The sequence below is a fragment of the Myripristis murdjan genome, chromosome 16 (assembly GCF_902150065.1).
Source record: "Myripristis murdjan chromosome 16, fMyrMur1.1, whole genome shotgun sequence".
Lineage (NCBI taxonomy): Eukaryota > Metazoa > Chordata > Actinopteri > Holocentriformes > Holocentridae > Myripristis > Myripristis murdjan.
The window spans coordinates 20261976-20278507 of NC_043995.1; the positions used below are offsets into that span (position 1 = coordinate 20261976).

General features: G+C 41.0%; 1 protein-coding gene across 1 annotated transcript; it reads left to right on the forward strand.

Moving 5' to 3' along the window:
• The first annotated feature begins 1114 nt into the window (after positions 1 to 1114).
• Positions 1115 to 15077, forward strand: sphk2 (sphingosine kinase 2). Its single transcript, XM_030071694.1, has 8 exons — positions 1115 to 1341; positions 3439 to 5085; positions 6954 to 7103; positions 7218 to 7312; positions 7483 to 7598; positions 10072 to 10275; positions 10452 to 12057; positions 12648 to 15077. Exons 2-8 carry the CDS (start codon positions 4623 to 4625, stop codon positions 12708 to 12710), a joined length of 2697 nt encoding a protein of 898 aa, XP_029927554.1. The 5' UTR covers positions 1115 to 1341; positions 3439 to 4622; the 3' UTR covers positions 12711 to 15077.
• The last annotated feature ends 1455 nt before the right edge of the window (positions 15078 to 16532 follow it).

Consider the following 16532-nt stretch of genomic DNA (forward strand, 5'->3'; position numbering starts at 1 on the left):
ATTAAGTCACAGACTTCCATTTAAAGTGTTTTTTATCCTAAAGACCCTGATATATAAAGAAAATATTGTATCAGAAAAAAAGTGGATCAGGATAAAGAATATAAGAAAAAAAAAAACTTTGCATACCCTATAAGATATTTTATTTTTGCATTACTCTTATTAACAATAGATAATATATTTAGTATCGTAACTGTTTGTAGTGAATGACAGTGAAATTACAGTGGGGGACCCTCTGGAAGCACCTGAAGGACCCCAGTGGGTGCCCAGACTGCACTTTGAAAACCACCAGCATGGGCTTCAGTTGTCCAATGATAAAAAATGAAATAAACTTGACAACTCTTCAATACAGTTCATTTAACTCTCCTATTACCTTCAAATCTGCGTTGTTTTTTTTTTTTTTTTTAATTAGTTGGGGTTAATTTAAACCTCTAGAGTGATTTTAATCAAAATTGTTAGCCAGCCTCTTGTCAGGTACTTCATGTGTCTTCTTGACCACCGAAGTATCCCTTTAAATAAAACATAACCCTACTTTAAACATCAAAGTTCATGTGGGAATCAAGTTTTGTCACATGAACTCTCAGTGGTTCTCTTTACTACAGGTATGATTATGTTAGGTCAGGGCCCTAAAGCAGAGGGAAGTTTATTAATGGCATGTAATAGTCCCTCAGTGTCATCAAAATTAATTAAAGCAAATTTGTGTAAAATGTTGATATGTCTTATGTTTTACACAGCTGAAAAAAGGCTGGGGTCAAACAAGGCTGCGAGATTCCTTGAGCTTCAAGGGAGACACTCTTCCACGTTTTTTTTTTTTTCTTCTTCTTTAACCAGAGCCGTCTCTACAAAACAAGCAGTGCGTCATGGGTCCGCAGGCTTCTCGGATGTTTGAACCGGACGCCGGGTGCCATCGCTCACCTGAATGAGCCGACACATTCACGAACAACAACACTTTGTCTTTACGTCACGGACATTGTAGGAAAACATGAGCTGATCTTATTGGCAGCAACAACAGAGAGGCTCACTAAACACAGCGCAGCTCCGCACTGGCAGCACATGCGGCGTTATGAATACATGAGGTGAGAGCTGCAGAGTATTGATTTATTCCTTTTATGCGTTTGTCAACACGTTTTTTTTTTTAACTCGATCAGGAAGTGATAGTCTGTCAATGATTGGAGAATGCCAGTGGGTGTTGCAATGTTTTCCTTATCACCATTGGATTTCCTCTGCGCCGCTCAAAGCCGCTGCGCCTCCAGTCCCTGACACTTCCTGAACGGACCCAAGGCTTTTTAAAAGCGAGGGGAGTGGAAGCGACTTTTTGTCGTCGTGGGGGGGAGACAAAATGAGGTAATGTAAAGTTTTCCGCTTTTTGATCGCGTTATAATATCCACAATTTTGTGCTGCTGTTGTTGGTTAATTGTACTCCATTGATAAAGAAACCCAAATTCGTATTATTCCTTCACATTCGTCCGTTAACAACAGCTAGCTAATGTTACCATAAAGCTATCTCCCGTTTCAGCGTAACGTTATCCCAGTTGGATGGGTAACTTATGGGCCACGCTGAAACCCGAGGTAACGTGAATGATAGACTAAGAAAATTGTTTCAAATCGATCAATCACCACCTTACATGACTCCGTGAAGAATAAAGTTTTAAAAAAGTGGCATTTTAGTAACGTTAGCTTAAAAGAGCTAGCATTAACTACCAAAACTACTTGCTAATACTGACGTAACCCAAGTCGTGCTTGTCAGGCAGCAATTTACTGTACTGACGTCGATACCTACAACGTTGTCCTCTTTGTTTTTAAAGTTGGGGTTTGTTTGTTGTGTGGTCCGAGGTGAAGATGCCAAAATGCAAACGTTATAGTGTTAAATAAATTTAAATTAGCCCTTCTCAAGCATTGGGTTATTGTAACCGTTAACGCGAACGTTAGTTGTGTATCCTAGCTGGCTAGCCATCAAGCTAACGTTAGGTGGATGAAAATGGTTAAAGTCTGACTAACAACAGTCATTTTGGTCATTAACGTTGACAAGCTGCTAGAGGAATGTCTGGCTTGTTGACGGCATGGAAATGGCTTTGTGTCTCAACTATGACACAGCTGAAAAATTTGTCCAAAATATTCCGAAGTCACTCAGCAGCCTTATTGTGTGGGAGACAAAATTAGCCTGCTGATATTATTTCTGGGTGTCCCCGCCCTGCAATTCAAGGACGTAAGGTGCAACAATGGGCATCAGTGAAGTTATTTATTTCTGTTTTATCAGACGGGGACATCGGCCAAGTATTGATTTTGTCTGCACCAGAGCTTGCGTAATGTTCCCCAACTATTATAAAACTAAAGAGCACAGATGTGGACTAGTTTATTAATTTTGGGCTTATCAGAGTCTGACTTTTAATAGTCCATTAGTGCCACTTTCCATTTCTACACCATGTCTCAAGAGGAAAGTCCAGTGAAGTCTACCATCAGTAAAATGTGTGCACAATTAGTTAATTTAAAAAGGCGTTTTTTTTTTTGTTTGTTTGTTTTTTTTGTTCTATATACAGTACAACAAAGAATTATATTAAAAATGTCACAACTAACATGATAAACATGTTCCACAGAGAAAGCTCTGTAGAGAGTGACAAGTTTGCACATGGAGTTGTTGCACACTCACAGATTACAAAAATAAGTCAAAATCACGTGATACAGTCCAGAATTTGGCTATTTTGTGGATGGAATGGAGGGAGTACCTTGATTATCAGTATATTTCTGCTGTGACAAATCTATGAGCATGTTATGGACATTTTGTGTCTACTATGTTTTTATCAAGCTCATATTATGGGTTTATTTTTCTTTTAAATATAACAATGACAGTCATTAATGTCATTATGTATTACAAAATTGCAGAGCTAGTACAGCCCATGCCAGCAGTTTGTATAATCTCAACCCGAGGTTCAAATTGTGAAAGATCTAACTGATGTAACCCTTCTGGACAAAAGCCTCAATGTAAAAAAAAATAATGAAATCCATTGTTGGATTTTCTCATGCAACCTCCCATCAAAAATAATGTGGCATCTCAGCAAGACTGAGGATGCATGACTCTGAGTCATTGTGCGGTTCAGCAGAGATGTGACTAAGGTCAAGGGGCGACAGGTCTTGCATTGCTTCACTCTGGAGCTGTAATCGCAAAGTCTTATCATGAAAGTCTTGTTCTGTCCTTATTCCAGTTTCTCAAATTGCGAAAATGTGATGTTGAAGTACTTACCTTTGCAACAATAAAATCCAAGTGAATGATTAGAGGCACACATGAATGAAGTTATTCACTTTTAGTATGCTGCCACGTAACATTCCCCTTTTCATGACGATTTTTATCTGACAAAAGAAAAAAAAATGGGTGATTGCCCACTGTCATTAATGTTGTTTCACTTTGACTTCTTCTCTCTCCTCTGCTTACTCTCCTTTGTATAGGAACGCACATTTATGGGAAGGAACATGACATTTGTCTCAAGGATGCTACCATGACTTAAACCAAGGACCCACCTGAAACTGTCTCCTTGTTTGTCTTTTGTTTGTTGTTTTTTGTTGTTGTCTAGTCTCCACCTGTCTTTCTTAGTGTCCCCTCCCTGTTTGGAGAACAGATTAAAGTTAAGCAGGAATATTTGTATGAATGAAACCTTTATGTATTACACTACTGTTCAGAGGACTGGCCCAGTCACTCCTCTCCCTGCCTCCCTGAAGTTAAAGATAGCAATAGAGGCATCTAAGACTTTGACAAAGACTGCTTTTATTACATACTTGTGGCATTAATTATATTTTGACCAGCACTTACCAAGCAAAATATTCCACAGAAATCTTTCATAAAGAGTAATTTAATTGCTGTAGCCTCCTTGTCCAAGCAAGGTGTGTTTATGTTTGTCTTATTCGTACTTTGTGAATCCAGTTTTCAATGCAGTTTAGTTTCATTTGTTTTATTATTTAAATACTTATCGGTGTTGAGTAGCTATTCCTAAGCTGCCTTATATTGTTATCACAGTAGGTGGTTTTGAATTATAGTGTAAACATATCTTTGTACTTATGCAATCTTTGTGAAAACACTCTTGTTTAAGGACCAGTCTCATACTGGAAAATAAGTTTAAGCTTTTTATCTGAGATTGGAAATTTTGAAGTATTATCTGTCTGTTTTCAACTGACTATTCTGAAACTGTATAAGTAGACAGCTCTTTAGATCAAACTGTGTTGAAATAGATGCGAGCTTTTATACATGTGATATGAAGACCGGTCTTAAGCAAGTCCCATTTCCACTGGATTGATCTGCTAATGGAAGCACCTTCAAACTGGAAGCTGTTTATTTCCCTCTCAGATGAAGTACTTCTGAAATGGACAGATGTATACAGAAACCCAGAACTCTGTTTTTTGGACATTCTCTTGAATTCAAGCACTGATGAAGGAAGAATTTTGAGGAGGCTTCAGGGATAAAGTTCTCAGATTGACATTCAGATACATTTGTTTCCCACCAAATTTTGAAGAGCTGCCTAATTCTACTCTTAATCTTCTGACTAAATGAAATACCACCCATCAGCTTGCTCGAGGAAATCGCATTACAGTTGACTGAATTTTTTACTTGCAAAACTGTGTCCCCCTAAGCAACAAGAATGCGATCTCCAGAACCTTCTACCCCGTCCCCAGCCGAAGCCCTCCTTCATGGCCAGTTTGCCAGCTGGGGGTCCGGCAGTAACAGCAATAGTAACAGCTGTCCTAACAGTCCTGGTGGTACTGGGGGGCTCTCCCCTGCTGCCTCCCCTACCCCGGCTCCGGCCTCCAACTATGCCCTGACCCTCACCCACACCCACATACATGTCCAGCGCCTGTCACCACGACCAGGGAAGGAAGCCCGACTCCTGCTGCCGTTATCAGAGCTGGTGGGATGCAGCTGCCCTCGTGCTCCTGCGCCCCCACTCTTGGTGCTGTACTGGTACCCCCCAGGCAAGCGAAGGAAAGGGGTGTCTCGGCGCAGGCAGGTGAGGGCCTACCTGGCAGAGAGCAGGTCTGATGCTGAGAGGTGGTCTGCTGCTGTGCAGTGTCTGCTCAGAGGAGTGACCGTCACTGCTGACACAGGTGAGTGTGCATCACCACAGCCTTGCATGTCATTTGTGCATGATTGTCTATGTCATGGGTTTTTAATGTCTTGAGTATCTCTAGTCAAGAGGATGAATTATCCTGTGATACAATGTGATCTGATTCTCTGATTCTGAATGTTGAGTTGGCTTTTTACAGTGAAAACCTGATAGTTGTGGCCCACAGCATTCACAAGATTTATTTTAGTAATCATTGACTTGAAAGTTTATAATACATGCGTCTGTTATTCCTGTTGCTTACTACATGAAGCTAAACAAGGTTGCCCAATTCCTCTTTGATTTATGCCTCCTTTGTTGAGCATATGTTGGCTAACTATAGTTTATTTTCACATGGGCCTTGATGTGCCAAGACCTACTTGTTTTCAGAGGTGACATAGTTAACTAAGGGGAACACAGTACCAAGAGCAGTTGAGCATTTGGGGGGTTTTCCAGCGGAAAATATGAGGATTAATATCAATACACTCTAATAGGCTGTGGGATTTGTTCTAAGCCTTTTGTCTGGATATTTATTCTTGTTTTTTTTTGTTTTTGTTTTTTTTGCTGATGTGAGCACATTTATTTATGTAATACTTTACTTCTCTCTCTCTCTGCCCTTATCTGTCCTGCACACATGGTCTGTATCATTCTGTGTCAAATGTAGAGACAGAGAGGGTGGGGCCTCTGCAGCTTCCCACCCCTTCCCTTACGCTGTATCCCCTAGACCTCCATAACCAAACAGATAGCAAGGCCACGCTCAGTGTTTACCCTCTGTCTGTGTGTATACCTCTTTCTGTCCACTTCCCATTCTGTACATGCATCACACACTGCCTGCATCTCCATCTTTTCCTGTCTCCTTCCTCCCTTTCATACTTAATCTTTGCCACTTAATTCTTTGTATAAGCTCCCTTGCGTTTGTTTTGCTCAGTGTTTACCTATCATATCGCTATCTCCTTTCCTTGTAACACTGATACAGCTGTCTATATCAGTTATTTATCTGTTCTCAGTCCTGTTCCCCCTTGTTTGCTTTTGTCTCATTCATACTCTGTTGCAGTCAACCATATTTCCCTCTATTTTGTCCACCCTCTTCCCTCTAGACTGTCTGACCTCTCTCTTTCTGTTCCACTTTCTTCACTACTTCCCAATTTTTCAGCATTTTGCTCTTTTGTTGATATTGATTGATATTGGGGTACTGGCTAGATGTTTTTTGTAGCAATTTTTTTTTGTTTGTTGTTGTTGTTGTTCTCGGTGACTCTGAAATGTAGGTTGCTGCATAATCCATGAATCCCCAATAGTGCAGTCACTCTATCTCCCTCCATGAATCTGCAGCCTTGACATCAGTTAGCACTCAGTCTAACATAGCACTTTAAAGCTTATCGTAGGCAGCTTTTTCTTTCTCTTGTGGTTTCAAGCCTGTTGTGATAGAGTAGAGATAACTCAATAGAATATTCTGGCATTTGTGCTTGTTTTGCTGCTTCCCTGCACCAATTTGATAGATATTAGATGAGTCACTTCTGTACAGCTATCTGGAATGCCTTGTGAAATTCCAGCTTGTTTTCCAACTCATGGATATTGAGTGCTGTATTTTCCCTTTGCCCTAGAGATGTATGTAATTTTAAATGATTAATAAATACCCTCTCAAGCGGCAACATTGTGCAGTGAGAAGTAGATCATGTAAAATAAAGGAGGCTTGAATGGTTGGATGCATTCTAAGTCCACGGTTGGGAAACACTGTGTAATGAAAGCGTTGCTTATGTCCCAGTTGTCTGGTTTTGCAAATACAGTGAGCTTGTAGCACTTTCATTTCGTCTCTACTGTATGTAATTAGCCTTTGTGTTAAGTAAAGTGTTCTCATGCTTTTTTTCCCAATAGAGTTTTCAAGAAGTCTGCTACCTCGTCCCAGGCGGCTACTGTTATTGGTCAACCCCTTCAGTGGGAGGGGGCAGGCAATGCAGTGGTGTCAGACCCACATCTTGCCAATGATCAGAGAGGCAAACATCAGCTACAACCTGATACAAACCGGTACCACACACACAGGCCAGCAGCAGATTCACTGAGTCAGATAATGAAGTTACATAAAACACCCATATAATCAGTGTTATTCTTAACCGGACTGTCTTTAATCTCCTGTCTCAGAGCGTCAGAACCATGCCAGGGAGCTTATCAGAGAGATTTCACTCCCAGAGTGGGATGGCATCATCATTGTTTCTGGAGATGGTCTACTGCATGAGGTGTGTAATGCTTTTGTGCATGTGCCATGTGGGATAGGTTGTAGGGGGTAAGTATAAGGGGAAATCCGGACAAGTATATAAATGTGGGTGACAACACTTGGTTTGTATATTTGTTGTGCATAATAGCTTTGGTGCTTAATGTGTTTTTTAATGTGCTGTGTACCCTGTAGGTAATTAATGGCCTGATGGAGCGTCCTGACTGGGAACAAGCAATAAAGACACCTGTTGGCATTCTACCCTGTGGCTCTGGGAATGCACTGGCTGGCTCCATTAATCACCATGCAGGGTAAGTATCTCACTCTCCAATGTAAAGGTCAGAGTTGGGACACTAAGGTGTGTTCCTCTCAACTGAATCATGTCAGCCAACCCACCATGAATTTCTCAATTGGTCTATTCTCAGTGTGGATTTAGATAAAGGCTCATTCAGTGCTTTGAAGGCAAGAAGTGCTTATCTTAGGACTTCAGTCCCTTTATTTCCCAAAGATAAGCCTATTACCTTTCATGTGTCAGCTATTTTCACTAGAATCATTGTGGCTGCTTGAGTAATGGTATCATTTTCATCTCTCTTGTTGCCTTTCCATCTTTAACCTTCTCAGCTCTAAGTCTCTGTGTAGCTGTCGGTTTAGGTTCACTTTGCTGATGGATTTTTCTGTAATATGTTAATGGACTAATGTGTGCCTGTAGAACTATGAATAGTTTGTAAATCTGAATTATAAGTTTAAGTCTGGGTGGAGTGCATTTCCAACATATCAAGCATCAAGTATCAAGTATCAAGCATTTGACAGCCTAGCTGTTAAAACAGTTTGGTCCTCTCTATTATTTTAGCCCCAATAAGTACTTAAAAAAACACAGCCCAAGCATGAACTTGGTCTATCAAAGTTTCAAATTAAGGTGTTAACAGATGTGATTAATGGTTTGACACATGTGCTGTAGTAGTAATGTTAATACTACTAACAGTGGAGCTATCAAATCACACTTTGGGCAAATCTCTCAGCACCATTAAACTTAGCTATGCAGTTGCTAAATGGATTTACATGGACTGTAGGCCCAATAACGCTGTTGAAGATAACGGACTGATAAACACTGGGTATTCACAAAACATCTGAAGGCTAAATGTAGCTCCTAACTCAGCAATGAAAAAGCAACTCCTAAGATTCGAAGTCATGGGTGTGTCACCACAAACTTTACATTATTGGAATAAGAGTATGTCAAAGCGTTTTAGCAAAAAAAAAAACAGCTTCTAAATCTGTGAGAGGTTAGAAGCAGCCAAGAGGACTCCTAAGTCCCTAAGACCAAATCACAGTCAATCCTAACATGGCTTCTGCATACAATCTGCTTTATAATCTGCCCAATATTCTTAGGATTCCAATGGTATTTAGCTTTAGCAAGGACATTTTGATGATATCAGAGGTAGTTAGAGATGCAGAAGTGTTTCCCATTCATATATCAAACTGTAGCAGCCCGCAACGCTTTGATTTCTGCTGCTAAAGTTTCAAGTTGCTGAGATTTCAAAAAATGCCATTGTTATTACTGATATCGCTTACCAGTCTTTATGGTCATGAAACTCTGTTTCCCCTGATATGTGCAGGCCGCCATGCCTCCCTGCCCTGCTTCTGCACACACACCTGTCACAATGTCCTGGCCATGTATGGATTAGTCTAATAATATGTAAAATGTAAAATTAATCTGTCAGTCAATCTGGGTGCACATGATGTTACATTCTGTCTGTGACTAATGGGTTCTCTGTAATTCAAACAAAAGTTAAACTTAAATCTCCAGTGCACACTTTTTTTTTTTTTTTGGTTATGGACATGTGTAAAACTGTCCATCACTCCCAAATCTCATATAAAATTAAAACTAGAGCAGGGCAAATATCGCCACATTTTGCTGTTCAATGTTACTTTTCACTGAAAATACTGTCACTGTGTGGGCACAGCATGATCTTTCCTTCTACACTGTTTCTGTGATCAGTTCACTGGCAGTCATCCCCTATCAGCCAATCACAGTGAACATTGTAAGTAAGCTTGTTCATGAAACACAATGTCATCCATAGCAACGAGGCCAGCCCCACCCTTCCTCTGAGTTGCAGAGCTCTCCCAATTCCTTAGTAAAAGTTGGTCTTAGCAGCTTCGGGAATACGTTTTAAAAGAAAACTCTTAGTTAGGAACTTTTGGTGCAGCTAAAATGAGGACTTTTACTTGTAAGAGAAAATACTTTGTCCATAGGTCCCAGGTTTATAATGGTAACCATCAGAACCCCCCTTGAAGAGCAACATCTTTTTCCAAAATACACAATGCACAATGATTAAGCCATGATCACAAGTCAAGTAATTTTATTGTCATTATATTGAGGGTCAGACAACAATATAACAAAATTCCAGAAGCACTCCCTGGGAAATAAAAACATTTAAGAACATTTAAGACATGTGACACACAGTTGAGACATTGGTAATACATAGAGCAATAAAGTGCTTATATAGTAAAAAGGTAAAGAGGTACATAGCAGCAGACAGTAGCAATACTGTTGTAACAGTGGGCTCAGGCCATGTTCATTAGTTTAACATCTTGCATGGATGAATGAATTACACACTTTTTATTGACACAGACAGTTTAGTATTTGTCCCTGTGTGAACCTAGTTATCTAGACCTAGATATCTCTGAAACTAGAAAGGACTCTGTTTTGACTTACTGCTTTTATTGTGGAGTTCTTTATTTATCTTTAATAACAAGAGGTTGTTGTCTTTGTTCCCTCTCCCTCAGGTATGACATGTGCCTTCGGGAGCCCCTCCTTTTGAACTGCTGCTTTCTTATCTGTCGAGGTGGGGTCCGACCCATGGACCTAGTCTCTGTGACAATGAGCCCTCCTCCCTCTAACAATGGCCGCACTTCAGCTCCCAGAAGACTGTTCTCTTTCCTATCAGTTGCATGGGGCTTTGTGTCTGACGTGGACATTGAGAGTGAGAGGTATGCAACTCATTGTAGGTTTCGAAATTGCATCTACCTCTGCTTACGAGATGAGCAGCCATTCTTGTTTTTTTTGTTTTGTTTTGTTTTTTCAGTTAAGCATAATGGCTGTTTGCCCATGGCTTTTAACCTCATGAGAAATAAAAACTATATTAAAAAAATCTTCCCTTTTTCAGGTATCGTGGCTTGGGTTCAGCTCGCTTCACCCTAGGCACCTTGGTGCGCATAGCTTCCCTTCGATCCTATAAGGGTCGTCTGTCCTACCTACCGCCTTCTATTGTGCCCACATCACCGGATGCCACCCCTCCTCCTCCCAGGAGACCTCTCTCCCGCAGTATTACAGAAGGCCTGGAGGGCTTCTGCAGAACGCCTATCCATCGCACCTGCTCTGACATGGGCATCAGTGAGCAGAGGAGCCTGCGTAGGGGTGAGGGAGAGAGGGAAAGAGAGCTGGAAAGGCAGAGAGAAAGGGAGAGAAGAAGGGAGAGAGCCCGGGGAGGAGGAACAGGAGTTGTGCGGGCAAGCAGCCTGGCAGAGGATAGAGAGAGGGAAAGGGAGGGTGAGATGGAAATGGAAGGAGAGGAGGAGAGGTCAGGGACGAGTTCAGAATCAAACGAAAGGGACGAATGCAGTATGGGAAGGAATGAAAGGGTGGCAGGGAACAAGGATGAAAGGGAAGATGAGGGGAGAGTTGAACAAGACTCCAGTGAGATGGAGGACGAAGAGAGGGGGAAAGATGGGGAAGGCAGTGGTGGCTCTGTTGAAGGGGAGGGAGTAATGCACGCGCGAGAACTGGGAGAGAGTTATGGGGTTGACATGGGGCGAGAAGCAGATGAGGAGCCAGAGGGTTGTTTCAGTTACCAAGATGGCCTTCAGGAAGCCAGGCAGACACTAAGAAAGAATTCAGCCCCCTCAAGCCAGATAGCCAATGCCTTGTTCAACCAGCCCCTCAGTCAGGAGGCTGACCCGGACTCTGAGACAACATATGGAGTAGAGGACATGGATCTGAATGGCACTTACTTCCAGAGAGAACCCTATCCACTGGACATTGCTCGTGAACGAGCTCTCACGATCTCTTCTCCCTTTCGCCACTCCCCCTTTTCCTACAAGCCCAAATCACTGGACCAGAACCAGAATGCCTCCCGGCCCAGACCACTCTCACTCCTCCAGCACTCCCACTCAAACTCTCTCCCCCCTAAAATGCCCTCACTCTCTCTGTCTCTTTCCCCCACACCCCCATCCTCCCCTTCCTGTGCTTCCCCCCACTCCTCATCCTACCTCGCACCCCGTCCAAACACCCCAAATTCCACCTCGCCCTCACCCTCATTCCGTACACCGTCCTCATCTTTCAACTTTGACATTGCCGAACCAGCTGGACCACTTAAGAACCGTCCCTTCCTTTCACTGCCTTTCAATCCCCCCAGGGATGACTTGCTGCCCCCCCTCGACCAACCCCTACCTACCAGAGACTGGGTCACCATCGAAGGGGACTTCGTCCTTGTCCTTGCCCTTTATCAGACTCACCTTGGGGCTGACCTCCATGCTGCGCCCCAGGCTAGGTTTGATGATGGGCTGATCCACCTGACCTTTGTGCGGGCAGGCATCTCCCGAGCCACTCTGCTGAGACTGTTTTTTGCCATGGAAAGAGGAACCCACCACTCCCTTAGCTCGCCATATGTGAGCCATGTTACGTGCAGGGCCTTCAGACTGCAGCCTCTGTCCACAAGAGGAACACTGACTGTGGATGGGGAACTGGTGCCCTACGGGCCGCTTCAAGCACAGGTCAGAAAGGACAAATAGTAGTTTGCACTGACTGTACTTGTCATATAGAGCTGTGATCCATGGTCCTTTTTGTAGCGCATTGGCAGCGGTTCATGCAAGGCATTAAGATTGCTGGGGTTAGGGTCACCCATACTTGCATGCCCATGACACTGTAAAATGTTTGCCAGTAATATCAAATGAAGCTGTTCTCAAATTGATCTATAGTCCATGCATCGTTCTTGTTAAGACCACAGTTGTTTTATAAGAATAGTGTGTAATTGGAGGGGATGGAAATTCTGATGCATGCTCACAAAGATTCAAAAACCAGAAGCTGTTAGACAATCAATCACTGATTTTCTGCTAAATTTAGGCATTATGTAAGTAGACAGAGGTAGAAATATGCTTCTGGATGTGAGATAAAAGCTCTCTCTTTAGTTTAATTCTTTGTGTAAATATTTACCATTATTAATAAGGTGTAAAGGAGTGTGTGTGTCTTCGCACAGATGTATTTTTCTTTACAAGGCTTATTGCTGTCTGGGATGTTAAGTCTCACAGCTATTGAGATTATGAGTGGTATTAATGTTTGATTATAATCTCTCAATCATCTACAGGTTCATCCTTCCATGGCTCGTCTCATCGTTGGCGATGCTGGAGTGCAGATTACCAGATTCTGACCAGCGGTTGGTTGATCTGATCAACTGAAACAGCACTCTCCTGAATTATGTAATCTCTGTTGCCATCTACACTCAGAGAGATAGAGGAGAAACCTCTGAGAGACTTAAAATAGCCTAGATTGCAGAAACTGCTTTTCTGGGGTTTAGTGAAAGGGATCACCCAAGCCACGCGTCAGTGGAGCATGACTGCAGGGATTAATAGCGAATTTGAAAATGGATGAAAAATGCGTCTCATTGCACAGCTGTTGGATTACGCTCAGCTTACCCTGAGAGGAAGCGTGAAAACAGCAGAGCCTGGGATAATGAGAGGGAAGAACAGGCGAATGTTTATGAAATTGTTTTTGCAGATAGTGCATGTGTTGGATGTATACATTGTAGTATGCATGCATGCAGAGAAGCACTACCTGATTTTTTTGTTTTGTTTGTTTGTTTGTTTTGCCTTACGATGAGATGGAGAGAAATCTGAGGCGGATCAGAGAAAGCTGTTGTGCTCTAAAACACATTTAGATTCACTGGGGCAAGTTCCCATATAAATCTTCTATTCTCCAAGCCCCACTCTTTCCAAACAAACAAAAAAGAAACTCCGTCCCTTAAAGGAATGCCTTATCCACCACTGGACAGTACAATTACTGTGAGTTTGCCCTTTCTTACTTATAAAAGATATCTTAAATCTTCTTATTCAGCAAATCTCCATCCACATATCAGAGTGTCCGTCCAACACAAAAGCAAAACTATGTATATGTTCTGGAAAAACTGGTAATACCACCATACCATTATCAGCACACTTTGCTATTCCCTCCACTCTTATGCATCCGTGGATAAGTACATCCAAGAGATGAATTTTCTAATGAAAATGTCAGTCAGTTTAGAACACATCAGACTTTTCAGGGTCATTCCACTTGTAGGATCAATGGAACTGTTGAACGGTGACCATTACTGATAGTATTGCATAATCTGCCTGTTTTTCTTAGAAAATGGATGCATGATGATGTTTATGTCAATGATATCAGACTATTACTTTGCTACATATTGGACATAAAATTATCTGAACAAAGCAAGCTTCTTTTGTCAATGGTTTTAGATTGTTTATTTTCACAAAATCTTCCAGTGTCACACACATCACACATTATCCCCTAGCACTATTTAATGTCTGGAAAGTATCACTTACTTTTCTTTTTTTTTTTTTTTTTAAATGTAATCACAGGGCATTATATGCCTCTATTGTCATAACTGATGCCATTTACAGTGCAATAACTGGAGTTGGAGCAACGCAGAAATTCAAAACACTAGGATGGGTTGTAGATTTATAGATAGTAATACTGAACCAGATATGTTGTCTTGTTTCTCTAGATCACATTTAAGTTCAATCTGGAATTAATTGCATGTATCAGATTACATGTGGATTTTTAAGGGTAAGACTGGCTGATTAAAACTAAATCTATTTGCTGCTTTCAAATTCCATCATAAATCAAATATTCATTTTTTTTATGATGTATACAAATACTGACCCCTCCCACCCCCCCAAACACATTTAACTGCTCTTTATATATTGTCACATATGTCAAACCTTTAATTGGTGAGCAAAAACTGATGATGTTCAGCCAGGGAAATGACCACAGCTGGTATGCTTCAATTCAAGATTGGGCCTTAAACTTCAAAATATAGCCTGAAATCAAACTGCAGACATTACATGGAGGTTCCTGCAGGGAGCTGTGTCTTATGTTGACATACTGAATGAATTTTTATGAATTATAATAGAATAACTGCTGATATGCTTGATCAGCAATCGTGAGCATGTATCAGTCAGTAAGAACGTGTGTGGACTGCCCAGACAAGCGTCAGCATACTGTTTGTATTGGTTATGTCTGGACAAATCAGTACCCTAATGATCAAAGCCTGTGGATACTGGCTGTTGATCATGACTATCCAAACTCGGCCACGGGAAAATATTGCAAAAATAATTCTTTGCCAGGCTAGTATTTCTGCTTGTGTTGGGTGCACAGCACAGCCAGTCTACCACACTTAAACTGTGGCAGTGTATCTACAAAGAGTGATAAATTTTGAATTGAATTTGTGCCAAACTGTTCACTCCGTGTCAAGACATTAGTTATGACAAATGATCCTTGTAGACATTTTACTGTCTATGGCCAGTTTGGATAAAGGTATTTTAGACCAATTTGATATGAACAATGTAGGAGTGTAACTCCACAACTGATAATGCCAGTAAGATGTCTGTAGTGGACTGCCTGTAATGAAATTGTAATTATTACTAAAATCATGAAATATATACATATATAATGTACAGTTAATAGTTATATATGGTTTTGAATAAATTTAACTTGAAAAGTTTGTCTCAAGTAAATACTCGACAGTGTGTTTGTGTTTGATTTTTCAACACACCAGTGGGTTTTCTCATTCATGCGCTCTGGATCTGAGCTGGTCATGTGACCCGTCCTGAAGAGAGGAAACTGCTCTTATCAGCAACATTCTTCAGATTGTTTAATGGCATTGTTTAATTGTGACCTAATAACACACAGATTTAAGATTAAAGTGGCTTTTCCCCCTCCTGTTTCAGTTGTTTGCAGCGTAAAAATTAACAAGGAAGATGATAAATTTGTCTAATGAGCAGTTTCAATATGTCACATGGTGGCAGCGTTTACCCATGTGTGTTACACATAATTAGCATGGTTGGCCACAGAACAAATCAAATTTCTAGCATAGTATTTTCAGCACTACTTGTGATCTCTATTATTGTAAGCAGGGAGAGGGGCTGCTAGTTTACTCGTTTACTTTAAATGAGTTGCCTTTTTTGTACTTGCACTGTTTTGAGTAGGTTTTACAGTCAGAAGTTTTATCTAAGTACATTTTTCTTTAGTATTGTACCTGGATACATTTTAAATCCCATCCACTACAGAGAGCAGGTTTTTTCAGCTCTCAGTAAGCATCACTCACTGGACCAACATAATCTGACAAATTGTGGAGCCTTCCACAGTAAACAGTCATTCAGCACAGATAAGAATAATCTGCCTCTACGATGTAGGTGCACTTTTTCTTATTTCCAAATAAGACAATCTAGTCTGATCTTGTAGCTATTGTCCTTTTAGAGCTGTGTTGAAAAGATCCAACGTCTAGCAAAATTATTGTTTCTAAACAGTAACTCAGTAACTTATTCTGAGTATATTTTAAATGAGTACTAAAGTGAAATATAATGAAGTATACAACCAAAGTAACAATACTTCTACTACTTTCTAGCGCTCTTTCCACCACTGACTGCAGGTGCAGCTCTGTAATGACTGGAGGGTTTCCAGCACAGACTCATTGAGGCCTCAGACCTTACAGATGTTCTCCATGGATGTTTTAACAAGGTAAGAAACTGAAGACTTCCTCAAATCTGCCAGGTCAACATATGCATCAGGGAATATTGTATCACACCAATAGTTTTGGTCTAGTCCAATCCTTAACCAGCTCTTCTATGAGAGAAAATTATGAGAGAAAATAAATGTACAGTATAATCAGCCTGGTCATTAAAAAGCCACTATATTAACCTTACAATGCATATATTTTGGGTGGTAAAAGCCAAATACTTCAGTAAATGTCATGCGTATGATGGACACAGGAATGTGACAGTTGTTTTTAAACCTTTACCACACTGCAGGACAAGAGAAAAAAATAATATGTCAGTGTTTTTGAATAATAACTTCCAGCACTCCTGAAGAGAGATTATTACTGGATTTATCCTGATACCATCATGTCTTTGCAGTGCTGCTGCTCAGGTGGCCAGGAAACATTCAGAGTATTTTTCATGCAAAATGTAATGGTTTA

Excerpts from the sequence above, each read along its gene's own strand:
- sphk2 (XM_030071694.1), top strand. The coding sequence starts at position 4,623 with ATGCGATCTCCAGAACCTTCTACCCCGTCCCCAGCCGAAGCCCTCCTT. Across the intron at positions 5,086-6,953 it reads GACCGTCACTGCTGACACAG|AGTTTTCAAGAAGTCTGCTA; the intron begins GTGAGTGTGCAT and ends TTTTCCCAATAG. Across the intron at positions 7,599-10,071 it reads TCCATTAATCACCATGCAGG|GTATGACATGTGCCTTCGGG; the intron begins GTAAGTATCTCA and ends CCTCTCCCTCAG.